A 26,484-nucleotide genomic window follows, 5' to 3' on the forward strand; every position below is an offset into this window, starting at 1 on the left:
CATGCGCTGCGAAGACTGTTGGCTTGTTGATTTAAGCGATTAATCGATAACAAATACAAACATTTCGACAACTTCTTCCAAAGAACGCTCTCCCGACCGCCACAAAACAGCAGTGCCAACTCTAGAACAAATAGACCCCAACTCCCTTTTGCTACAGTGAGGAAAATTATGGTTATGTGAAAATATTATACATAAATCACGTTAAGAATGAGAGAATCAAGTGCAAGGGTAAATAATATTTCTATTTTTGTTTTTATTATTATTATTTTGCTCATATACAAGGGTATAAAAATCAGGGCTTTGTTGATGTTTGCTTTCCAAGGCAGGTACCACCTAAAATCTTGCCTTTTAAGAACATTTTCTCGCCGAGATTTTCTCCAAGTGCTCCCCTCCCTTGGGCAAACTCCATCGGAGGCTGTCAACAACTCGACATTGTGTGTATGAGTGGCGTGGTAGGCATAAATGCCATGGAAATTTTCTTTTTAATCAATTATGAGTATTAAGCCAAGGGGCCAGCCGTCCATATGGGGATCGCTGGATGGATGTGGGATCGCTGGGTATTCTCGGGTGTACTGGGGTGTACTGTGGACGGATTCGGGGGCCTCGTGTGTATCTTGTATCTCCGATCACCGATCGTTTTGTTGTGGGGGAAGGAGAGATCTCGAATGCGAGGCGCGCGCGGCGGCCTCAAGATAAAAATCGCAAACATTCTTTATTGAATGCTGTAGATGCCAACGCCAGACAACATCTCTCTGTGCAAGCGTGTGTGTTTACCATACAAGTGTAATCCCTAAGACCAAGTGGAGTGGCACTTCGAGTACTCCTCCATCTCAAGTGGCAGCCTACCATAGGCAAACTGCCAGTCCTCTCCCTCGGTTCGATTGGGGAACAAATCTCCCCAGGAGGATCCTTAATATCAGGATCTTCTAATGGTTTATTTCTCTTCCAAAACTTAAAAAAAAACCCAAGAAGAAATAAGTACCGAGAGAATCCTTAGATGAAAGCTCATATATTTCAGAACAAAATCCAATACCCGACGTCTCAGGGGAAGCGCACACCGAAAAGTCAAACAAATCATAATCGGTGGCTGGTGGCTGGTAGACAGTAGCTGCATACGCTTCAAACGGTCGACAGATTGTCTGTCAAATTGACATTACACGCAGCGCAGCGACTGCGACGCCGGCAGAGGGTAAATCAAGTGCCGGCAGAACCACCGACGAGAGTTCCATTTACATAGCGCAGGCTGAAGGTGCAGCTCTCGTACACTGAACCAAATAAAGCAGGCAGATATTTCTGCCATGACTTTCAACCTCAGGATATTTAAGCTTCAGTCTGAATATCTGGTAATATTTCCAATATTTTCCATGGTGCAGCGGCTGGACCTCAAGTTTGGTTTGTTTCGGTCTCGGCTTTGGATTCAGGGACTCGGCATTCAGAAGTTTTTATTCCGGGCGTAGGCCGCTTGACTGAGTGACGGACTTGGCTGGCTGTTGGCTTCTGTTTGCGGCGCTGACTCAGCTTAAATCTAGGCCTGATTTCAAGCTCGAGTCCCGAACCTGAACCTGAATCTGAAGCTGAAGCTGAGTCTGAACCTGCACCTCCAACTGAAACTGAAGATGAGGATGAAGTCGAGGCTGCGGCGAAGCCCTAAGCCTGAAGCCGATGATTTTGCGCTTGGCTTGGCTTCGCCTTGCAACCTGTTGGCAACTCATTAAATAATGCCGATGACTGGACAAATTCGTATTATATTTTTTTTTTTTTTTTTTTTTTTTTGTGGCATAATCCTTGTTGTGCAGTGGAATTGCATTTGACTGGAAGACCGAAACGTTGGCGTTATAATTTTACCAGCCCGCCTTCATTCGGAGCTTCTCCTTTATTTCCCCAATCCCCCGATGACTCGATCGCCTCCAGCTGACAGTTCTCCTCCTGGCGAAAGATTTGCTTCTGTTCCTCCGAGTGTGCATGTGTGTGTTCGTGTGTGTGTGTGTGTTTGTGTGCCAAAGTGACACTTGTACAGATTTTCTTAATGCGCTAAAGTGCCACTTGTCGTCTGTTGACGCACCTCGTCCTCCGTTTTCCATCCTCCGAATCCAAGAAATGCCAGATCGAAGTCGTTTTGTACGTGTCTCGGCAGTGAAATTTTGTTAAATCAGCGCTAAAACGAAGACAAGTTACTCGGCAGGCAAGGGGAGGGGACAAATCCTCGAAACTTGTCCGTCGGCAGGCACAATTCTAATTGCTGGCCAACGCACAATTTGTCACATGCCAAATTAATAAACGACTTGGCCACGAGATGCACCTTCGTTGCGGCCCAAAACAGTAGCAGCTGATTTTGGCCTTAAGTTGGCAGAATCGGTCCTTTGATTGAGTGGATGAGTTGTCGGTTATGTGGCCAAAATGGAAGTAGTTCTCCTGCCCAAGGCAAGTTGAGCACTTCAGATGTGTGAGGTCTTTAGGCTGTTGAAGTCAATTTTTCTTAAAAACAAGAAGGAACCCTTGCAATCATCAAAAGTGTCGAACGAAATGCATAACGGCTAAAAAACATCGAAGCTATGCGATTGCGAACATTTGGTTTTTATTTACGGCAAAACTGCACTTTTGGGAGCACTCAATATTAATGCGATTTATACAACTAATGGGAACAATTAAGACATTTTCATTCTTTATTAATTTTGTAGGTTTCTGCTTCTTAAAATATATATTTTTAAGCGCATAAGCTTTTATCGTGAACGAAGCTTTAGGTTGTCGCTTAATCAGACTTTAAACAACAGCTTAAGTAAAACCTTTGGCATCTCTTGCCTGGAGTTTATCCCAAGGATAGCTACTTGTTGCAGCTGCCTGGCTGATTTTGTTGTAATACTGAGAGAGGCAGAGCCGCAGGGCAGTCTTTATTTTCTTGGGCTTTGCCTCTTCATTTCCCTCTCTGGTTGAGGCAGCCACTTAATTTATTTGTCACCGAACCGAAGCGCAAATGAAGTTCGAAAAAACTCGACATGCAAAGGCATCCGAGAAAAGTCAACAACGACCACGGAATCGTTTGAAATAATACGAGAGGGGAAGAAAAACAAAGACAGAAGCAAAAAAAAAAAAAAAAAAAAAAAAAAAAAAAAAAAAACTGAAGAAATAATTACAAATTAAAATGAAACACGGAATGGGACAGACACAGACACATGAGGAAGATCCGGGCTTTGAGATGATATAGGGGGCTCTGAGAGGAGGGGCCGGCGTTTTACCAAGTTTATTTATAAATAGCTACGTTGACGACGCCGCTGGCCACGCATGCGCAAAGATTTGTCATAATTGATAAACGACAACAGCAACATTCGAGACTCCTCCATTCGACAAGACAAGAGACAGCCATCGAAGTGGCCACTTTTTAGTGGACCATGGCGGTATGAAGACCCGCCGGTCACAGTTCCCGATCTCGTGACAGTGACAGTGACAGTGATCACACAGATCACAGACCAAAGAAACTGCATCAACCATAAAATTCAGGGAAGGAAGGTCATTATTAATCAAAATGTTTAAAATATATTTACACGAAATGTATATCAAATACTTTGTTTCCATATTGGGATCAATAGCTTATCCTTAACCACCGGTGTTCCGCTTGGACAAACAAATAAATTACTGAGAACGTCCCCAAGCCAAGCCACAGATGCTCGTCCAAATATTCAGATACTCTCAACAGCTGCCAGACTTAAAAATCCGAAACGCAGACACAGGTGACGATGACAATGACAACTTCAGCAGCAGCAGCAGCAGATTCAGCTGGAATTGCGGCTTTAACTGCAACTTCAACTCCCGACTCTCCAACTCCAACTCCATGTTGAACGATGACGCCAAATTGGCAACGCGTTTCTGTTCTTTTTTTCCCCGTTTTTGCGGACCGAACGTGAGAACCAATTGCTATGTATGGTCATTACAAGCCGTCCAGTCAATCTGAAGGTCCGTCGGCGAGAGCGAGAGATATAACCCATAAATATTTTAATGATGATTACATTTTAAAAACAACGAGCAACGCTACACTGCCACGAAACGGAATGAGAAATCACAGGACCGATCTGGGCTGGGTGCTGTGGCTGTGGCTGTGGCTATTGCGATCGGGATCGGGATCGGGATCGGGATCGAAGTCGGAGGAACCAGGATCCCGGGGATGCAACGATCTCGGGATCGCAGTGATGAGCTACTACGCCGGCACTGGGCGACACTGACGACATTTTTCGAATTACATTGACAGGCGGGGACGGGACTACTAAAAGCGATAATTATTGCCAACTGGCGGCGCTGTAAGTGTTGGCGATCGTGTTCCGCGGCAGCGTTTGTTGCAGCTGTATGCAGTGGCTTCTTCTTCACCTTACCCTCCGATTCCGCCAGTCCCTAGAATCCCCGTTGAAGATCCAACATAAACCTCTACCTGATCGACGGCGTCTTGCCAATGTAATTTCAATAATTTTATCTGCCGCAGCTCGCGTCTGCCGTGATTCGATTGGCGAGCGGTGACAGATCAAAGCCGCTGCTTGATACACACGAAAAAAAAGTTTGTTGTCAAAAGAAGAAATTCGTAGTAGATATCGATCTTTAAAGTTCTTAAGATTGAACTCCGGTTCTTAGACACCTCTGTTAGCTTAATAGCTCACATATTTGTTATGCCTGCTAAGGATGAAAATATTATATTTAATGCCGCGATTTTCGCCCAGTGTTTTCCGTCGGCAAAGATCAGTGATCGGCGTTCGCAAGGCAGGCGATGGGTGGAGCTGCTCGATTCGTTAGCTTTCGGAACTGCCTGCTCCAGATGTTTAGCTGCACTTTGGCGGCTCGATGAAGAGTTCCTGCGATTGCAATCACATCCAGGTTCGAGTTGGCAGAGTTCAGGTTGAGGTCCCCAGTTGCAGCCAGGTCCCTTCTGCAGCCTTTGCTGCTTTGCGCAATCATCAACATCAGAGCGAGCGTCATCAGGCAGCGGTCACTGCCAATTACTCGGCAGCATTGTTGACATGCCTTTGGCCATTTGCATCGTTTTCGTATTGATTTGTTTAGCTCTCTGCCCCGCCACGCAATTTTTTTGGCTTCCAAACCGAACCGAACCGAACAGATTCAATGGAGACCCGCTGCATTTTTATCCCACGGCCCAAAAAGCGTGTGAATGGCCCAAAGCGTGCAGTTCAATCTGGCGATCAAAAAAATGTCAAAAATCTATCGAAGAGCAACGATCGATACGAGGTACCTTTTGGTTTGGTTTTCCCCCCTTCGAATCGGCTGCATTCTTGTGCGTTCTGTAGGTCAGTTATCGACCTAGTTTACGTGATGTTCTCAGGTATTTATTGGCTTTAAGCTGGGCATACAGAAAGGAGGAGATGTGTTAACCACTGAATTAAAGATTGGTATTCCTCCTGAGAGAAGTATTTGAATATCAGCTATTATTTATAGATATTTTAAAAAATGTTTTAAGTTGCGATTCTAAAACATCTTATTAAACGACTTTCATGAAACATTGAAGTTTGGCAATTTCTTTTTCTCAACTTCTATCACAAGTTTCTCCCTCAAACATTTTGTCCAAGGTAAACAAAATAAACAAAATCCCAAATCGGTTAGATCCACTTTCGGGTAATTAAAATTCGATTGAAATCGCCACGAGTTGAACATGTTAATGGAAGATCGCCACGCCTGTTACCACAGCGGCATTTTTCCCACACCAATTGGCAAACGGAGGGGTGTTCCAGGGTGACAGAGGGGATTCCCCCCACTACACAAAAAAAAGCGCAGTCGCATTGCATTTGGGATTCCGAGAACGTTTCGGTTCAAACATAAAATAAATAAAAATCAGTACAATTCGAAGAGCTGCTGTCGCCTTTGAGCTTTTGCGACAATCACTCACGTTGCCATTTGGCGGTTCCGTCTCAGGTCCCCTTAACCCCCCACGGGCCCCCGCAAACGCCACTTTAACCCCCCTTTGCGCCAGCTCTTCCTCCTCGGACGTTCAATTATCGGCGATCGTCTTTGAGGCCCGATTCGTTCGTTAATCGTTCTGCGTATTGAAATGAAATTTGTGTCGCTCCACACGATGACTTATTCAATTATTCGATACGATACCACGTGATTGAATTATTGAAATAAGTTCAGGTTCGAATCGGATCGTCGCTTGTAGTGGCTTAATAAAGTTTAACAAAAAAAAGAGCTCCATAGAAAGAAGTAAGAGTCCCATATGTATTTCAAAACCATGGCTAGAAAATGATCTGCCAGTAACTTTCATAATATATAGTACATCCATGAGGCGATTAATACAGATTTACATGGAATTTAAGGAGTAGTTATCAGTTAGATCCAAATTTTTTCGGGGTACTGAGATATAGTTTGGGATTTGCTAAAACTATTTGATTCCTCTAGCCTTCGCCTATTGATAACCTGGACAGATTTCTTTTGAATCTTCTTGGTTTCAACGGCAATATCGCCATCGCCAGACTTTTTCTCCGCACATCGCATCGTTTTTAGGTAATCCTCTAGGCTCAAAGTGTTGAGACCGCGAACTGCGTTCAAACTCGTGTCATTTACATTAAGGCTCGCCAGGAATTCCGCGATCGAGGCATAATGAATTCCATTACGACGGCCTTTGCTATATTCCAACTCCTGATCACTGCTACTCTCTCGGATTTTATCCCCGTCCATTGAGGGTTTGTAAAAAAAGTTAATTTCGTACGGTTTTATATTTGAAAACAACAATTTTGTAGATGATTCTAATTTTCGCTTTTTGTTCAATTCCGTTTGGAAATTATAAGGCATAGCCGACTTTGCTTCGGGTGAAGAAGAGTAGCTTTTACTTTTTGTAGAACATTTTCAAAGGGGGAATAAAGGGAATAAAACATCACTCGTTTGACAGTTCATTTTACATAATTGTGTGGCTCGACGGGCAGCGCATACAAATTTATTATTGAATCGAACATATATATTTACTTTTTTATGGTTTGATTTATGATTGCCATACAGTTGTCAGTCAGTCGAAGGAAGGGTGAGCTGAGTGGTTCTTTAACGATTGAACATCAAAAATGCTAATTGACCTGTTTATCGATTTGTCAACAACAATAACCCGCAAACGAACGCGAACAATGGCCACATCAGCGGTTGTTGTTCAGCTTGATGATGGGGTTTTCTGGCTCCCCAAACACCACTCCCACCCCTTGAAAAACCCCCTCCTCGGAGGGAAGCCTCTTTTCACGCTCTCCATTGAGTTTTATTGGCTATTAAAATTGTGTCAAAATGTGTTTGAAATTTTTTATTGTTAATTATACGCGGCGGGCGTAATGTGGAACCAATAAACAATATCGGCTTCGCAATTGGAATTCGGTATCAAACGTTTCTTGTGTTAATTTTTCCTTTCTTCGGGGAAAATACTCGGAATTAATTTGGCGAACTATTTAAAGTGTAGGGCAGGTAACCGTGAAACCGAAACTGAAATCAAATCAAAATCGAATTCGAAAAAGCATTAAATGAATAGACAGCCGGATCGAACAAGCCGCCAAGCTGAAGTTCCAGATCCTCGTGTAGGGCATTACACTGAGGGAAAATTAAGCTGAGAGTATTGGAATGTTTTTTTTTGGATCAACTTCTAGTTTGCAAAAATATAGTTTCTATATTAAAAGAGAAATGTCTGAATTGAAATTGCAACTTTTAAAACACTAATTTAATGATTAAGAATATTAAAAAAGTTTTGCAACAGTGCAGACCCAAATTCGAAAGGGAGCTTCGAATGAAGTTTGAGTAATGAGCCCAGGGAGTTAGAGCCACGGCAAACCCGATTTCACTGACCGCCATGACTGAATGACTGAATGACAGAGAGACTGAATGACTGAGTGAATGACTGACTGTGCGAATGAATAGCTGACTGACAGAAACCCAAAAGAAATCGCGGGGGGCTGGCCAGGTTGATCCTGACTGACATTTGATTATTGGCTTCCAATTTGTTGCAGATTTTGTTCAAGCGCAAATTGCGTGCCTGGCAATTTGCGAAAAAAAAACCAGAACAGATATAGGATATATCTCATCGAAAGAGCGAAAGAGAGGGATAAACACAGAGGGCCGAGCGATCAGCGAACAGAAGTCAAATTGTGGCCAACATGGAAATTAATGGAGCAATGGAGCGACGGCGATCGAAAAAAAAAAATAAAAAAAAATCGGAGATGGAGATCACGGCTGCTGTTGTTGCTTCTGCTACTTCAGCCTCAAAAGCGGCGGCAGGAAAGGAGTTATTAAGACAGAAAGGGATGGCCAGAGGTTGCCCAGCTCCTCTACCTTTACTTTTCTTTTTTTTTTCTTTTTTTTTTTTTTCTTTTTTCCACCGTATTTTTCGCTCGCTCTGTTTTCTGTTTAATGAAGGCAGTTCGATCGATTTGGCTGGCTGCGAATCGTGGCAGCCCCACCTCCTGCGCTTGGACCCAATTTCCAGTTGCAGATCCGATTCTTAGCGATGGCACTTGATCGAGGAAAACGAAAAAACGTGACGTGAATTTAAAGCTCAGCGATGCTTACGATATCGTAAATCCTTAAGAAGTTTCACGTTTGTCGTTTACAATCAAACGCAAGACAATGTTTTACCAATCATGATCGCTTCATTTTTTGTTTTGCAATATATTTTAATGTTTTACGATTTATACGTATAATGTTGACCCAAATTGTTTTTTTTTTTTGCTTTTTTCGTGTCACGTTACCGTCATTACAATCGGGCAATTCAGGCACCAGTCCTCGGCACAATTTCAGCTCTGTCGGTAGTTGGTAGTTGTTTCTGCCGTGGCTGCTGTTGGCCAGACCAAAAGAGCTAAAAAAGAGCCCAGAGTCTCCAACCAAACTAAACCGAACCGAACTGAACTGAACTGAAGCAGCGTTTTCGATCTGTCTGTCAGTCAGCTGCCATTTTTGCTTGGCTCGAGACTCTGCAGCCGAAGAAGCTGGCAACTGAGTAACCAGTGAACGGGAGGGGGATCTGGGCAAGAAATCAGCCAACCAAGTCGGCGAACCAATTGATTGACATTGCCCACAACGCCCTTTTGCCAACTTGGGGCGGTCTTTCCAAATGTGGTCTGTGCGGTGCGCGTTCGGTTTGGTTCGGTTCGTTCGCTTTTGTGGCCAACTGTACCGGAAATGTGTGAAAATGCGAGAAGAGCCATGAATGAATCGCTTAGTGGCCCGCTCGGTCGGTCAGCCTGACTTCTGCTGAATTATTATGCCCCCGACCAACTACTAATTATACAACAATAATTAATTAAGGCAAGAAGCCAAGCACTTGGCCACAAAAACAAAGCCGAAAAAAAACCAGTTGGCCCAAAGCCGAAGTTCATTCAAGAAAAGCTACAATGACAAAAACAGTTACCAACCGTCGTTGAGCGGTCAAAGCCGTGTAATTATGAAATTCAAAGAAATGAAGCATTAAAACGAGCCATCTCGAAACAAACGAGAAATATGATATATGAAAAAAAAAATGTTCATAACTAAATTAGCATGAAGCCACCGCCCATTGATAACTCCACTTTTAGCTCTGTTTTTTTTTTTTTTTTTGGTTTTTACTTTTTTTTCTTTGTGGTTGACAAATTAATACACACAACTAAACCCTTTTTGAAGTCGACCGTCCGACCAGTTAGTTAGCGCTGTTAAAAACCAGGTCCATACTTTGACTACCACAGCTGAAAAAATCGTTTTTCTCACCGTTCGCTTTACGATTATTTTTAAAACTATTATTATTATTATATAAGCCGTCGGTTTTACAATTTCCAACGAAAATTTCTTACTTGGGAATGAATTTATAGTCATAAAATTGTGAGTTATGTCTTTATAAATCCATGTTGGTTGAGCTCAATGGAAAGTCACGACCCAAAACGATGGGAGATAGAAATTCAGGGAAAAACAAGAGGTTCCCCCAGACAAAGTTACGAGAAGTTCCCCAAAATGTTCATATTCTTAAAGTTCAAATCCGTTTTTACATTCGTAAATCCATTTTCGATTGAAAAAAAATGATTTTTTAATGATTCTGAAATCAGTTACAACAATTTTCCTCTAATTAGTAGAATTCATGGCACTTCCCTTGGAGTTCTGCAATTCTTCTGTTCGGTTCTCATCGCTTCAATTGAGAGGATTTTCCATTTTCCCATGGCGTTCGCAATGCCCAAGACGTGTACACATTTCTAATTAAATTTTCAAAGTTGCTTTTCCATTCTGTGCGATTTTTGATTGACATTTTACATTAAATGTTCTGCAGCCAGAGCTTCGCGGAAAGTGGCCACGGCGAACGGGCAACGTTGAAATTGATCAATTTCACATAATTTCAAGGCAAGTCGGACGCGGTAATGCAAATCCGACAGATGCGACTCCAACTTGCTCCACACGCGACTGTTAGAAGATCTTAGATCGTTTCTTTCTCCCTTTCCTTGCCCGGCTCCTTGGCTTCTGGGGATGTGTGTGGCTGTGCAGTTGTGCAGTTGTGGATGTGGAACTGGCTTATGATTGACAACGACTGGATTGAGCCGCGCACTGTAAGTCATCGCAGGCCCAATCCCAATCCCAATCCCAATCCCAAACCCAAACCTTAACCCAAGCAAAACCGAACCGAACCGAACCAAAACCTAACCGAACAGATCTCAACTGAACTGAAAACCGAATCGTAGCAATCCGCGATTCCTTGACAGCTCGACGGCCTTTGGGCGATTTAAACGTTTTGGTTGCGCCTCCCTCACCGCTCCGCTCAAAACACTTCGAAAAAAAAGTAAAAAATAAAGAAAATTAAGTTGATATTGCATCAGATTGAATTTCTTTCAATACTCAACTCATTTCAAGAATGCAATAAATTTATTAATTCTTCAACTAAATATTGTTTTATTTGATTGAACATTAAGAGCGAAGTGAATTTTTTTGAGTGTATTCCAGCTCACCTGAGCTGCCCCTCGCCTTTTAATTGCTCGCCGTCTGCTGGATTTCTTCAGCTTCTTTCACAATTCTCATTGATCTTTTTTCGAATGTGCGCAACTGTCGGATTTTGTGAGCTGTCAGTGGCTTTCTGCCACGAAGACTGTGCTGTGCCCCTCCTTAACCCCCCAGTGCCTCGCGCTTAACCCCTCTGTGGCCCCCACAAGTTTTGGATGTGTGTCTGTGGCGTGGCATATCTTTGATTTGCTAATTAACGGTTTGTCGGTTCGGTTTGACATTTGAACATAAATTCTTGACATTTCTCCTTCTCTCTCCACCGATTTGTTTGGGGTGTCAAGGGGTTAACAGGCTTTAGGTTTCGGTATCGGTGGCAGCCTATTGATTTGATTTGACCTTGGATAATTTCATTCCAACAGATCCCTAAAAAATCAGAAGGAACCTTGAAAAATTGATAATTCCAGCTAAACACTTATTAGATCTATTTAAAACTTCTGAATCGTTTCGATATTTATTCACATGTTAAAATTAATTTTAAGTGTGTAGTTCTGGATGGAATGCTATTTGTCTACTGATTCCAAGTACAAATTGCTGTAGCAGGCGCAAATTGATGGTCAGTTGAGATTTCAGACACGGCAAAACATTGTAACACCTTGATTTTTTTCTGTCCCTCTGGCCGGTTAATATTAATGATGATGTGGTGTTGATGTTAAGTGCAGTTTAATAAATGAATTTTCTCCCATTCCAGCCTCCGCAGCATTTTCAGCATGTAAAAGAAATGTCCAGAGGACGAGCATTCCCCGTTACCTCGAAGGCAGCTCAAAAATCCATCACCAGATTTCGTTTAGGTTTCGTTTTGAATTGCATTTGCATGTGTCCGATGCAAAAAGAATTTTAAAGTCTGCACTTGGCAAAAATTTTTAAATCACTTCATATTTAGTACTTCCAAAATTGTCACAAAATATGGGGTTCAAAAGTTGACCTTCACCAATTTCAAAATTTTAATGCACATTTATTTAGAGGTATGCCACTTTAAATCGTATCAAAATTGCAGAATTTTATGCGTTTCTGAGCTGCTTGAAATCGGATTGAAATTTTAAAAGGACTTTGCTTCCAGTGTGTTGCGATCATTTGTCTATTTCTCCTCCTTGACTCCCTTGCGGAGCTCATCGGCGTGGCAAGCCTATTCCTTACAACTTCTTCAAACAACTGCAACAACTGGCGTATCATAAACAACAACAGCAACATGGCGATGTTGCTCTTGCACTTGTAACCTGCAACTTGCGACTGGCGATGCAGCAGCAACAACAACAACAACAACAACAACAACTAGTTCCTCTGGGGAACCTTTTGTGGTAAAGTGTTTTGAAATTTCTCCGTCGTTTCGGTTGCTAACGTCTAACAAGCCAAAGAAAAATGGGCCCAACGCCAACTTTCGGCTAAAGCGCAAACACATTAAAAATTGCTCCTTCTTCGTCTTCGTCGTCGTCTTATTTCCTTGCAACTGCCTCAGATTGTTGCTGTTGTTATTGGTGTTTGGTGAAATACCCTATGAAGCTATAGAAATGGGAAAGTTACGAATACAAAAAACTAATTAGATTTTGCTCTCTTATTATTGGAATTAGAGGAGTCCTTATAGGAATTAACTCTATTACCGATACGAACTAATTGGCTGAACTGCTTTAACTTACGAAATCGTTTATAAATGCCTTTCTAATTAGAATATTTCATTGTATATTCCATAAGCTTTATAATATTGTTAGTTTTGATCTGGCGTAACTTCAAGTCGATTTTCTTATTGGAACAAACTGCTTTAACCGTATTGAGAACTGCTTGAATCAAATTAGAAAACTATGCTGCTTACTGGTGGTTTGGATCCGTTCTTTAGTGTATTTATTTTTTGATCGTTGTTAACTAATTTTCCATGGCCATGCATTGAGCCTAAGGCCTCAAATGCACTTTGCGAAAAAAGCATTTCCTCCAAACTGGTCTCGATTTTTGCTGCTTGCCCCACGGCAATTTTAGTGCGAAATAGCTCTGTTTGTGGGCTTGCAAGTCTGCTGGGCTGCTAGTTTCCTCCACTGTGAAAAATAAATACATTTACATATTATAACCTTAACAATTATTAAAATTTATTATCATAAAACAGAGCACATAGGAATTAACTTGACTTAAATCAGGTGTGTTACTCAAAGGACTTAATCAATTAAAATTCAACATTATGTTTGCAAAGATTATTAATATTTTTTGAGTGCATTTTGGTAGTGAGCTAGCGCAGCAACAATTTGCAGCCTGGCCATGCGATTTATCTTTGGGCTGGCAAGTTAATGTGGCAATTGTATGCTAAGCAGCAAATGCAATGGTTTTTTTTTTAGGTTTTTTTTTGGTTTTTGGGGATGGGAGGAAAGAGCTTGAGAAAGGGGGAGGGGTCTTAAAAAGAGGGCGGGGCCGGGGCAACGGTTTTCATGAATGAATTAGGCGGCGGGCAAAGTTTGGCTCTCGGTGGCGAAAGGGCAACAACTCAATTTACAGTTGTTATATTTGCTGGCGTTTTTTCTTGTTCCTGGTGATTTTTCTTCTTTTATTATTTTTGTTCTATTTTTTTTCCGTGGTTGTTGTTATCCTTGGTTTTCTTTTTTTGTTGTTGCTTTCTTTTGGTCGAAGTGGAATTCCATTGCCCACGGGTCGGCCATTCTTTCGTGGAAAATCGCCGAAGAAAAATGCAAAAGAAGAAGTCTCATATTCTTTTTTGGGACATCTCATGGGTGTGATTTTAATTTCATACACAAATGAACGCGAATCGAGAGATATACACCCGCCACCCGCCACTCGCCCAGAAAGCAGCAATAACTCCCACGAAGATTAATAACATAGAGGCGCCCGCTCACACACTCGTAAATAAATAACAAAAAATAAAATACAAAATGCACAAAAATGGACAATAAGCGCGGGGGGAGGCGAAAATGAAATTTATGCATAATGCCGAAAAGCGAGCAGGCGAATGGCCCATCAAAAAAACAGCAAATAAAAGGCAAACTGAAGAGGAATACTCAACAGAAAAAAAAATGAAAATGCCAAACTAGGAAGAACAATTGGATGAATTGATGGGTGGCTCTTTTGGGGTGGAGTTGTTTTTTTTTATTCCTGTTCTGGGGAGTACTGAGCACTTGACTCTGAGAAGCCGCCAGAAATTAAAAACGAATCATATATGCCCTGAGTTAGGGAAAAAATGTGTTCAAAGGAAAGGGAATAGAACGACTATTCTGAGCATTAAATGTACAGATCAGTAGAAGAAATGAATTACTAAAAATATTTGCATATATTTTTTATCAGGTTAAAACTAAGTAGCTCTCTGTAGCACTCTGGATTGTTCAAGTTGTAATCTTCGCGTTTAAGTTTCAAACATTATCCTTGATCCCGTATACTCCACTTTTGTATGCTGAAATGGAAAATGGGCCACATCCTTGCTCGTACATCAAGGATCAATGGCACGTACCAGCACTAAAGTTATTAAAGCCATAAGATACACAGCCAGGCGGACGGGCGCCCGCAATCCAATCTCAATGCCCAACCAGGCGTCCATATGCAAAAAAAAAAGAAAAAAAAAAAGAAGAAAGTTATTTATGTATACAAAATATACATATTTTGCATAAGCGTACAGATAAATTTATTATATATGTATGTATGCGGTGCGTCGGTGTTTTTTGTGAGCGATACATTTTGAAGCACCCCTCTAGAAGTTTCTCCTCCCTTCGGAACGGAGCTACACGACTTTAAACCCATCAAACCATTAACAACAACAACAACAACAAAAACGACAATAGAACAGGGACAGTTCTACTTTTACACTGAGAAAAAAGCTAACCATAAAACCCAAAATTAATCAATCGATGCTTATTTGTTTCTGAGTTATATTTTATATTTTTAGTTTCTTCAAATGGTTATAAGTTGAAAGAGATTTCTGAGAAATGGTGATCAACTAAACTTAAATGTTTAAAAAAAGTTTTGTTGTTTTTTTCTCTGTACTTGAATTCCACCCCAACCCCCATGTGAGTAAAAATTTGCGTATGAGTCAACGGCAACGACGGTTATCTTTCAACCACCACCCATCAGAAAACACAGGTACACACCCCTTCCTCCCGCCTCCCATTCTATACACACCCCATCCACCCACTCCGCCCACTTGATATGTATCGCCGTTGCCGTCTACACTTATAAAATATATATGAGTAGGGGCGACAAACGACAAACGTTTGGCTCAAGAAAAATCGACATGGCAAACGTGTCGGAAACGTGTCGCAAATTTGTCCGTCGAGCGTTGAGCGTTGAGCGGAATCGGAATGGCAACGCGTTTGCCCACTTTCCGGGACTACGGAGCGGTCCATTATGAACTCATATACACATAAACCAGGCCTCTAAAAAAAAATATACAAAAATGTTCAAGAAAATTGTCTCTACTTAGTTCAGAACTAGAGACCTTTCGGAATTTACAAAACAAAAAGGTGTAAAATAGGAAAAAATCAAACATCTTTCTAACCTATATAAATAACTTCATGAGATATTATGGAAACGTGGTATTTAATTTAAATATAGAAAATAGCAGAGCTTCTCTGCTTTTAATTAATGTGGTTCTGGGCAAATAGTCTCGGGATTTCGGGATTTCGGTATTTCTGGATTCGGGGTCCACACAACGATGAGAGCTTGTGCTATCCGCACATTAACGCCCGTAACGTAATTAAACAAAAATAATGGTCTCAATAATCAAGGCAGAGCCATTAAAGCCATCCCCCATCCCCAGCTACCCCTTTTTACCATATTTGGGCTGTAGCTTTTTTCGGAGTCTAGTGATTATTTGCTGCGGTGCTCTTAAGTTCCATCCCCCTTTTTAGATTTACACACACATGGAGATTTATGGGCAGGAACCACTTTTCTACTCGGCGTTCTCAGTATCAAAAATCAATTAATGACAATAATTTTAAAATTAAAACAATTCTGTGCTGACGCCGCCGCCAACATGTGTGAAATTTAATGACTTTGAAGATATTTATGGAAATAGAGTCCGGGAGTCAAGTCTTGGGCTGGGCGCTCAAGCCTTTTTGCATTTCGTTTGCAATTATCGACTATATTGCGTAGTCGCCCTGTCGCTCTGTCCTGTGGAATCGTTTACGAAATGGTCGCCTTTTCGTTTTAATTAGATGAGCAGCAGCGCAAGGGTTTAATTACATTTTGAATAGGAAATTTATGAAACAAGTTTCGGTTCGGCTCAGTATTTTGGGTACGGTTCGGTTTTATTTTTTTTTCGTTTGGCCACAAATGGAGTTTTCCACAGAGCAAGTCGGTGTCGGCATGTGTGTCTGATTGTCCTCGCTTTTATGTACATACATATGTAGGTATATTTGTATACATATATCTATTCCCCTTGCGAACTTAATCTTCAACAATGTCGCCATCTATTTAAGCCCTTTTGCCCCAGGAAGTCTGCTCTATCTATAATACCTTTTGCCCTTCGGCAGATTGCGCTAAAATCTTTGTCTTTATATCTGGAGGAAACAATTTATAATTAGTGCGGAGAAATAGTTTTTTTTTGTATATTTAATATAATTAAGTCTGATATTGGCAAAAATGCCTTCCGCCTTTTCAATTATCTTGTGTATGCAATTAAAGACTTATTGTTTTCATTGATAATTTGATTTTTCACAAGTAAACAAACAAATATTAGAAGAGCCGCCGGCCAGATCGCTTTTCCATCCGCTTTTCAACCCCAAACCGAGATACCAAAGCTGATAGCATGCACATATTTCTATGGGATATATACTTTTGATAGATGTAATTACAAGCAAATATGCCGCTAACGCCGAAAACTCGCCTCAAATTGAGTTCTGACATTGGCTCGGCGTTTGGGGTTTGTGCAGATTCGGTTTTCCGTTTCGGAGTTGCTCGAATGCCTGTCGAATGTTGTTCAATTAACGTGGCTGGGTTGTTTTTGTTTTGGTTTGTCTGTGTCGGCAACCCCGCCATCGCAAAATTGGCAGCAAAATGACAACCGCGAGCGTTTTCTGCCGACTGCAATGTGCGAGGCGCACGGCATCAACATGTTGCACAAATATAAACATAAATCAATTAACATTTTTCGACACAGCCACCGCGGCGCGGCAGTGAACTACTGAGTTTGGCGAGGGTCCTGCGAGTCCTTGCTGCTTGCTTTTCACCTCCCGAAAATGCCGGGGTGCGGTGGCCAACATTTTTCGACGATTCGCCGCCGGCGGCGCACATTTTCCGAATCGACAATTTGCAACAGCTTTACATGAGTGTGTCAGTGTGTGTGTGTTTGTATGAGTGTGAGTGTGAGCTGGGAAATCCGGCTGTATTTCGGTGCTGCCTACTTTTAGGCGCACTTACCAAATGACTTTCCGTCACCCATTTAACCAATGGATTTTCAATCAATTTGATCTGGTATAACAAAGTTTATATCCGAGTTTTATTACTTACTAATCTGAATGTTTACTTGGGGAAATAAACAATTAAAGAACGTTCTCCAAAAGTCGAGTTTACATGTGATATTGTCAATGAATCTGGTAACTGGTAATTAATGCATGCTGCCACTTCGGCTCTTCACTCAGAGCTCCATTCCCGCTTCAAAGTTCCAGTTTCTGGGCATTCGATCCATTGCCGAAAGTGGCAATCAGCAAAAACAGCAGCAGGACAAAAGGCCGCAACACGTTGATGTTACTCTTGCCACGCCCCCTGTCTCTTTGCCCAAAAGGTTGCCACTGGGCAGTGGGCGGTGGGTTGTGGGTGGTTGTGTGTGGATTGTATGGGTTGTATGGGTTGTATGTGCGAGAAGGCCGCCCATGTCGACACCTATTACCATTCATTGACTTCTGCCATGTCCCTGGGGTGTCATCTATGCAGGTTGCTTTGGTTTATCCTTCCATTCTGCTGCTCCTGCTGCTCCTGCTGCTGCTGCCGTGCATATTGCTGTTGGCCCCACGCGTTTGATTGCATTTGCAGGCGAAAACCCAACGACCGTTTGCTAATGTCCTTCGATAAAGCCAGCAAAATCAACACCAGCCACCAAAGGACACAGACTCACTCCTCCGAATTTTCGGTGGATATGTGGGTATAAGGGGATATGGATATGGAGATATGGGGATATGCGCGCCGGTCGTCGACGACTGGCCTCCGTTTTCATTTGGTGTTTGATTGGATTTTCAATTATTCATTATTATTGGTTGCAATTTACCTGGCGGGCAGAAAGATCTCATCCTTATCGCTCGCCAGCTGCATTGATTGCTCCACAGTTCCATCAGCAAATGGACATTCGCTTCAGTTTTCCGACTCATCAAACTCCAATTGCGTCATTAAACGGAATTTTTGATTTACTCTAGTTCATCCCAGAGTTTTCACCCTTTTCATTTGTGTTTTTGATTGTAATTGAGGTTTTCTGTTTTCTGGCTTGGGGTTCGATTGAAGATTTTCAGGGAGTTTTCTTTGGGTATTCGGCATTGGCATTAAGTATTCAAGGTCGTCGTCGAGTTCATTGATCAATCCAAGCGCAGAGTCAAGCAAATCAAAGCTTAAAAATTTCAACAAGCTCCATTGCCCCTCCCCAAAAGCTATTAACTGGCTGTTTATGTAACACTCTATCTTGGGGCATGTGCGTTTTCACAAATAAGATGATGGTTAAGAGGTTTATTGGTATTTTATTTCATCAATTGGTTTTGTAATTTTAAGTAGCACAATTAACACGCTCTATTGACTTGAAACTCTTTAATTTAATTAAAGAGTATGCAGATTGTTCCCCCGAATTTCCTATAATACATCCATATATTTTTTTTATCATTTGTTTTTGGCAATACGGATTCCCGTTGTGACCCCCGTTTCCGTTTAAGGTGGACAATTATCTGCTCTACGAGACGGCAATACCCAGAATTCAAGGGAGAGGGTGAGGGAACACCAGAGAACACAAAACCGAGACTTCGAGATCGAGCCATAAAGATAAGGCTACAAAACAAAACCAAAGCCCCGAAAAACAAGCCAAGCCACCGACAAAGTGTTTCCGACTTTTTCGTAGATTTTTGCTGCCAGATTTTTATTGGCAGAAAGAAATAGCCGGCTAACAAGATGGAAGACAGAGATAGAAAGAGAGACCGATTTGATTTTTACGAGCATTTCATTCCATTTCGTTTTGCATCGGTTATTCGGTTATTTGGGATACTATGTTTGTATACATATATAGTATTATATATATGTACATATTGTATGCGCGGCTACTTGTCTTGGAAACCGACAAAACTCTTGTCTGATTTCGCCGGCGACAATAAATTAAGTCAAGTGTAGCATTTAATTGATTTTAATCATAGATTAAATATCGTAAAACAACAAAAGCCCGAGCGTGGGGCCATGACAATGGCAATAGCCAGCAATATAGGCCAAAGAACAACACCCGAAAGGCCGTCGCCGCCGCCGTCGCCGTGCTGACCAATAAAGTCAACAATCAAATCAAACAATTCCCCCTTCCCTCTGCCTTCCAAAAACAAGGGGCGGTGGGGGGTGGGCAGGGCAAACAAACCAATTTGTAGCACAATAAGTTGTCGTTACTTGGTTGTTGTAATCGCTGTTTACCAATATGTAATCCTTAGAAACAACAAGAGACCAACCGACCGGCCGGGCGACTCCTTGCTGCCCTGCTGATGTCCTGCCATCCTGCCATACAGTGCGTATCCTTGTTTTCGGTGTCGGGTTTCAGCTTTCGGCTTTGGGACTGGGATTTAGGATTTCAGATTTTAGGGTGCTGGGTGCTGCTTGCTTTGAATTTCAATTACCCTTGGCTCGATTTGAAGGAGGGACATCAGGACATTTTGGCACTGGCACTTTAATTCGCCGAAATGTTCATTGATCTTGAGGCGCCCCTTAAGTTTTATCCCTTTAATGAAACGCACTGAATGCATATGCAGGTAGAAATTAAAGCATAGGAGGGGGCTTAGAACAGTGGGGTCGAAAGGTGAGAGCCAGGACAGTGGAAGAAAATATTCACGTTGCTAACGAATCAAATAAATTTGTTGGTCAATTAAAAAACTGCAAAACGCGCACAATTTCCACATGTGTGGCACCAACAACCACAGCTCACCATTTTTTGTGTTGTTTTTTTTTTCCTTTTTTTTTTTTTGTAGAGCAACTGCTTCCCCTTTCCTCGCTCCATTTTTTTTCTTCCTGAGCCCCAACCCCCCTCTCCACTGCCCCAGGATGCTGCTGATTTTTGCTCTAATGGCTACCAGCGCCAAATGAAAAGCTTCGCGTAAAAAAATGCATTGCAAACCAATTTTTTCCTCTCTCTCGCATGTTCTTACAATTTTTTTTCCCATGATTCCCTGCACGGTTTCTGACTAGCTTTTGACCAAAAATTCAACCCCCCTCCAAATTTTTTTTCGTGCACAATTTTTTATGATATTCTTTTTTGGTAATTTTTTTGGTTCCCCATTTTTTGTTTTTTCGTTTTTTTTTTTTTCTGATTATTTGCTTTTTTTATGTTAAACTTTGGCCGTAAACTAACTTTGTCGGGTGGGGCTTGATAGTGTCTGGGGAGAATTGATGTGGCATGTGGGGTGAATGGGGGCTTGGGACAGGGGTCAGGGGTTAAGGGGTAGCACCAGTTCGAGCTGAGCTTGCCACGTTAGTTATTAGTCGCCGGGCCCTCTGGGTTGAACATGAGAGCGGCGATAAATGTCTAGTTCAGCACTCGAAAAAATGCACCCGAAAACAGAAGAAGTTATAGAAAAAAATTGATAAGGGAGTTGTAAAAAGTAAGTTAAGTTTCATTTACAGAAAGAAATCATGAAAAATATATTCCACAAGTCATTTGATATAAAAGAAGCAACAATTAAACCTTACTGTATGTTTAAATGTTATTGAATAAATAGACTAGAAAAGCCAGCAATATAAATCCTCCAAGTTGGCTAGATTTTCTCTTTTGCTACATGGAGTTCCAACCTGATCACAGCGATTGCTGCGAGAAAATTGACGTCGGCTGGCTGACCAGCAGCGAAAACGAAAACTAAATAAAATGCAGTGCAATTTACGGTTCGCCGAAGGGTGGGGCGTTAGCTGAGGCGGTGAGGCGGTGGGTAGTGGGTGGGTGGTGCCCCATACACCTAGGCGAAAAGTGGAGGGAAGGGAAAGGTGGTGCGACAACTGGGAGAAAAAGGGGGAGTGGCTGGCAAACGACTGCCAATTTCATGCTTTGCTCTCCCTCTTTTGTTCACATTGCTCACTTCTCTCGCAGCAATCTTCCACTGCTGCGTCTCCTATTTCCCCATTTTCCCCGCTTTCCCCACTGTGTTGATGTTCTAATACCCTACATCTTTGGGTTATCTGGGGATAGTGTTTATTAACCTTTAATGTTCACCAAAAAATTGCATTTCGAAATTGTTCCCTAGTATGGAAAAACATTTAAAATAAAATAACCCAAATGTATATAAATTCTGTCATGTAAAATGCCATCTAAAGGGAATCTCATTTTCGATTGGTTCCTTTCGCCTTTTGATTTTTTCTGAATTTTTCGTTACTCTTTGCTGCGCACATTCTGATATACTATATGCGCTCGTTTGGGTGTTTGATTAAATTTACAACAACGGCAGCAGCAGCAGAAGTGGAACAAAGAACAAAACAGAGCGATGAGTGTTCTCCTGTTCTGTAGGGAACCGCCTTCGGGTCTCTACTGCGCCTGTCCCTCAAATCAATCGATAACCAATAACCAATAACCCCATGGACACGAGCCAATACCGATGTGCCTGCAGATAAACTGTTGTAGGCGTGGCACTACTGATATACTTTTATTGAAGGGGAAATGCCGAATACCGAGAGGCCCCGAGCCCGTCCAAAGTATCGCAATAGGACCAGGATTCAGGCGCGGGCCTCCACGCCAGAGGATCGCTTGGAGAGTCATCTGCAGCAGCTGTTCGAGGAGCAGGATCTGCTCCAGAACATGCTGATCAGCCGTCTTCCGAAAATTAACTACCACTTGGAAGATATGGGGGCCGAGAGCAACTATGAATTCGATGCTCAGGACGAGGATGGGAATGACGGAAAAGCAAAGCCCCTTCAGGATTTAAACTTCGAGGTACGACCAAATAATATCCAAGGGGATTGGATATCTAAAAATAATCGGAGCACAAATTTAAATAATAAATTATGTATATTGATTTTCATTGGTGCATCAGCCATCAAAGGAGTCGGTTTTTGAGTATCGAGAGGAATTCAATGATCCGGTTGTTCTTGCGGAGGACGTGTTGGATCTCTCAAATCCTCCGGAACTAGAGGAGATTCCGGTCCTTCCCCCGCGAAGGTATATCTATCCTAGAAAACACCACTCGACTGCCATTCCATTGCCCAGTGTGGTGGGGAAGTGCACTCCGCCCAAGCTCAACGGGCAGGGCTTCGATCCGCCCTTTCCCTACCCTGATTTCATTGCCAAAAACCAGGAAAGTCGCATGAACTGTGAGTTACCAATAGACACTGCAACTATATAATGATAAAAAGCCAAAATAGAGCATCTTTCCAAATTGAAGAAAATTTTTATAAGAAGAAAACCCTTTCGGCAAACCACTGATTAGAAAGAATAATATTCAAGCTAAACACTCTAGTACTTACGATAACTGTGCACTTTATAGATATATTTAATGTGGTCGATAGTTTGGTACCGCAAATGGAGCATTTTCTTAAATTGGGCGATTTTTCTATCGACGAAGGAGTCAAAAAAACGGGTCCCACTGGAACTGTTCCAAAATCGAGGCCCCCAAAACAATTCAAAATAAATCAGATGGGCCATGCCAAATACACAATTACTGTCAGTCCCCGTTTCAAGGAGCCAAAACAACACAATCGATCGAGTAAGTGAAAAATAAAAAGTGAAATCGAGAGTGGGGTTTCGTAATAAAAGGAACCGATCATTTCTGCAGAGAACAAAGGTTTAGCCAGAGGTGGCAAGGTGCAATCGTATCGCCGGCTGACGGAGGTAACTCTAGAGCCGGAATTCGATTTAGATTGCGAGTTTGGAATGGAGCAAATCGAGAAATTTCGCGCAAACAAGGTTCCCGATGAATTCTGTGAGGAAACCGGAACGGAAAAGGATGCAGAAGCTTTAAATAAGGTAGCGGCGAGCAAAATAGGTAATTGATTTGCACAAAATCAAGGAATAAAACTTTATTTACTTATTTATTTATTTTTTTTTTTTGAGACCCTTTTTCGATTTTCCCTTGTGACTTTTGGGATGATTTCCCGATTTTGGAACCAACAAACAATACAATCAAGCCAATATGGCTGAACAAGAATTTCGACAAAAGGTCGTCAAGCGTGCGTCCTGACACTCCAATCACACGGCCTTGTTCCCCCGATGACGATGCTCCCAGCACTTCGGCTCATGCCCAAAGAAAGCTGCAAGCTTTGCAGCGTAAAAGCAAGGAAACTTCCAAATCAACAATGCTGTCCGGTAAGCATTGTCCAAAGGCTAAGCCAAAAACTACCATTCTGAAATGATCGAACATGTAGTAATTGTCTAAAACTCATGAAACAAACAAAGAAATAATCCTTCAAAAAATTAAACCCTTTTCGGACAATATTGGTTAAAAATGCAGCTTTCAAAAACACAAAATGTAATTTGCTGAAAGCTCAAAGATCAAATATTGTAATAAATTTGCAAAATTTGCAGCTCGCGACGCATCGGAACTTAGTACAGAGAATAAGAGAGCCGCGACCGAAGGAGATTCCGCCGATGGCGCCAATCCTGTGGTGGTTTTAGTGCCTCCCCGATTCAAGGAGCCAGCATCGTCGAAGAGTCTGTGGAGTACACAAGGTAAGTCAGATGTGTTGTTATCTTCTTTGTGCACAAGTGGCAGCTGAGAATACATTTTCACTGATCCCAGGACCTCCACCATTGACCGAATATCAACGAAAAGTAATTCGTTTTGTAAAGCAGTATAGAAAAAATAAAAAACGGCAGGAGATTATAAACAGGAAATTAGCTAATGGCGAACCGATAGAACCGGAGCCATTGATAAAACTCAGAAATAGAAATGGGTCACGAGCGGAGCTTAAGCGAATGTACTCTTATGTACCAATTAAGCAGGTGAAGGTTCGTCCAAAGTTATACAAAGCCTGGAAAAGGCAACTGGAATGGCAGAAAGCCGAGCGAAAACTGAAACGCATTCGAAAAAAAATACTCAACGGAGGCGATTATTTGGCGGAAGATAAGTTAACGAAAGAGCAAATACGTGAAAACACTATTATCAGGCTGAATATTAGACCCATGATACCTATTGTACCACAACCAACCCCGAAAGCTGAAATACCCGAACTGCCGGATCCAAGGCCACATTCCAAAAGCGAAGCACCAAAAAAGAAAGTTGGCCCTCCCGAGAGACTAGACAGGGGTCAGAGGTTAAAGAACCTCCTAATGGATGAGCTTCGTCTGCTGAAGCAAGAAAAGCTGCACCACTTGGTTTTACCAGAGAACCCCCTGAGGGCCGTTTACTTACCCATTCTCGGGCGTCGAAAGAATCTAGCAGCCACTGCAGAACTTCCAAAGTCGAGCCATAAATTTTGGAAGAATGAACCGGAAATAACGTTCAAAACTACAAGAGGCCATTACTACAGTGCCAAGGACTTCAGTGCTCCGAGCACTGATCTCAGTGAGGTGCCAACAAGTGCCAGAACAGAAAGTGATAGGTCCTCGAATTGTAGCTTCAGGTCGGCGCTCAGCCAACCAGCATTTGAAACCTCTACAGGCAGCTTGTACTATGATGCTAAAATGCCGCAGAAAGATTTCCCGAATAAGTATCCCTGTCTGAATGTATCCAAAGGAATAGGATGTAAATTCGCAGTCAAAAAGAGAATTTCACCCACTAAGAAACCAAGGAAACGTGGCGAAGGTTTTTCTGGAACAGAGAACCCAATAACATCAACGAAGAAAACAAAACAAGGAAAGAAAAGAAACAGTTCGAGTGTGACCAGACTCAAAAACAAGATCAAAAACAACGATTTCAGGAGGTTTTTCGACATTGATGAAGTTTCAGTGCAAGTCCTACATTGGATGGGCCGAATGCCACTGATGAAGGGCAAAGGTCCCATTGCTGGTCATCGCAAAATTTGTCAGTATCTGGAGCACTTCTACTGGGAGCGTTTACAGCAGGATGGTCTGTACTTTCATTGGTTCGTCAACGAGGGCTTCTTTCCGGCTCACTATCTGATTAAAGAGCGAACACCTCAAGAGCTGGAGACCTTATCGCATAAACAACTGGATGATGAGGTTCTGCAGTATATAAATAGAGTAAATAAGCCCGATCAGAACATAATACGCCTCTCATACCGAATGGCTCACGTAATGGTAACTGCCTATTTTTGGGTGCTGTTCCATGTTTCCACGTCTAAGAAACGAAGTACCAAGAATAAGTACTTGCTTAGGTGTCGCTTCGCCATATCGATCGTGGAAACCTTTCAAAAGGAGAGGAATAAAGAGTTGTTGGTGGACCCGATTAACTGCGAACTGTTAATGAAATGGGCCCTTAAGCACGAGAGTCGTGTCAATCAGCTCTACGACGAACCGCTTAGTTATGCCGAGGAGAGATCTGGTATTCAAGACGGTGTGATCATGCGAACCCCCAATATGGACTCGTTCAAAGAGTTTTACCATCGCCATGTGATGCCCAAGCCAGATGCACTGGCCATTAACCCCATGGCTTTCAAGAACAAGCGTCTTCAAAGCAAGATTCCGGCTAGACCCAATAGTTATTCTTGTCCCATCAAGGGTTGCAAAGCACAACTAGTTTCCGAGTACCTAATGTCCCACTTCTTGGCCGAGCACTGTCGCCGCATTGAGGAGCTTTGGCTGTCGGACCGCATGATCCAACTGTTCTATCCCGGTTCCTATCCTCCGACGCAGGTATACTGCCTCTGTGTGATTGCCCTGCTGCCCAGGATGCCGACCACCACGATTCCGATTCCCAGGTTCATAGCCAACGAACAGTTGCCCTCGAAGTACCTTTACTTTGCCGAACATGTTGCCTGCTTCTTAATGTACGCACAGGTTCGCTTGGAAGAAATCAAGGAGAAGGCTATTCGCACCGCAAAATCGGTACCATTTCAAAGTACAGGATCTGGTTCAACACCACCAAGTTCAGATGCTGATGCAAAAGCAAGTCCAAATTTAGATACAAATAAAATACGAAGTAAGGATTCAGATCGTTCTAAGAAGAATTCCGAAACACTGTTCATCTTCTGGCTGGCCACCTCCGACTTTAACTATTCGAATATCGGATGCCGCCTTTATGTTTATTGTCAGGATCGCAGTGTCAAGGGCAATTCCCTATTGAATCTTATGAAAATGTCGGAGTTCAGTGGCGTAAGCGATATGGTGGTCAACAACCCGAATAGCTATCTGGCCATCGATTATTCCACAATGGTGGCACTCACCAAGGACTTTAAGGAGCTCGTCTTTATCGAAATTCGCTACATAGACACATCGCTTGGGGAGGATTCTGGTGATGAGAAGTTTGACCTTTAAAAATGGGAGGTTCGATTTTTAAT

General features: G+C 42.2%; 2 protein-coding genes across 2 annotated transcripts in view; one reads left to right on the plus strand and one right to left on the minus strand.

The window, feature by feature from the left end:
• Positions 1 to 26,484, plus strand: part of LOC108095261 — an 83,437-nt gene that overhangs the window by 56,765 nt on the left and 188 nt on the right. Inside the window, exons 3-9 of the mRNA XM_017196286.1 lie at positions 21,747 to 22,024; positions 22,125 to 22,401; positions 22,575 to 22,793; positions 22,863 to 23,072; positions 23,141 to 23,392; positions 23,612 to 23,755; positions 23,826 to 26,470. Coding sequence (XP_017051775.1) covers positions 21,752 to 22,024; positions 22,125 to 22,401; positions 22,575 to 22,793; positions 22,863 to 23,072; positions 23,141 to 23,392; positions 23,612 to 23,755; positions 23,826 to 26,461 — 4,011 coding nt within the window. The 5' untranslated portion in view covers positions 21,747 to 21,751 and the 3' untranslated portion in view covers positions 26,462 to 26,470. The remainder of the gene's footprint in view (positions 1 to 21,746; positions 22,025 to 22,124; positions 22,402 to 22,574; positions 22,794 to 22,862; positions 23,073 to 23,140; positions 23,393 to 23,611; positions 23,756 to 23,825; positions 26,471 to 26,484) is intronic.
• Positions 6,186 to 6,770, minus strand: LOC108095363. Its single transcript, XM_017196444.2, has one exon. It carries the CDS (start codon positions 6,664 to 6,666, stop codon positions 6,319 to 6,321), a length of 348 nt encoding a protein of 115 aa, XP_017051933.1. The 5' UTR covers positions 6,667 to 6,770; the 3' UTR covers positions 6,186 to 6,318.

Source organism: Drosophila ficusphila, unplaced genomic scaffold (assembly GCF_018152265.1).
Source record: "Drosophila ficusphila isolate 14025-0441.05 unplaced genomic scaffold, ASM1815226v1 contig_198, whole genome shotgun sequence".
NCBI lineage: Eukaryota > Metazoa > Arthropoda > Insecta > Diptera > Drosophilidae > Drosophila > Drosophila ficusphila.

What these genes read in the sequence shown, in the direction of transcription:
- LOC108095363 (XM_017196444.2), bottom strand. Translation starts at nt 6,666, where the DNA reads ATGGACGGGGATAAAATCCGAGAGAGTAGCAGTGATCAGGAGTTGGAA.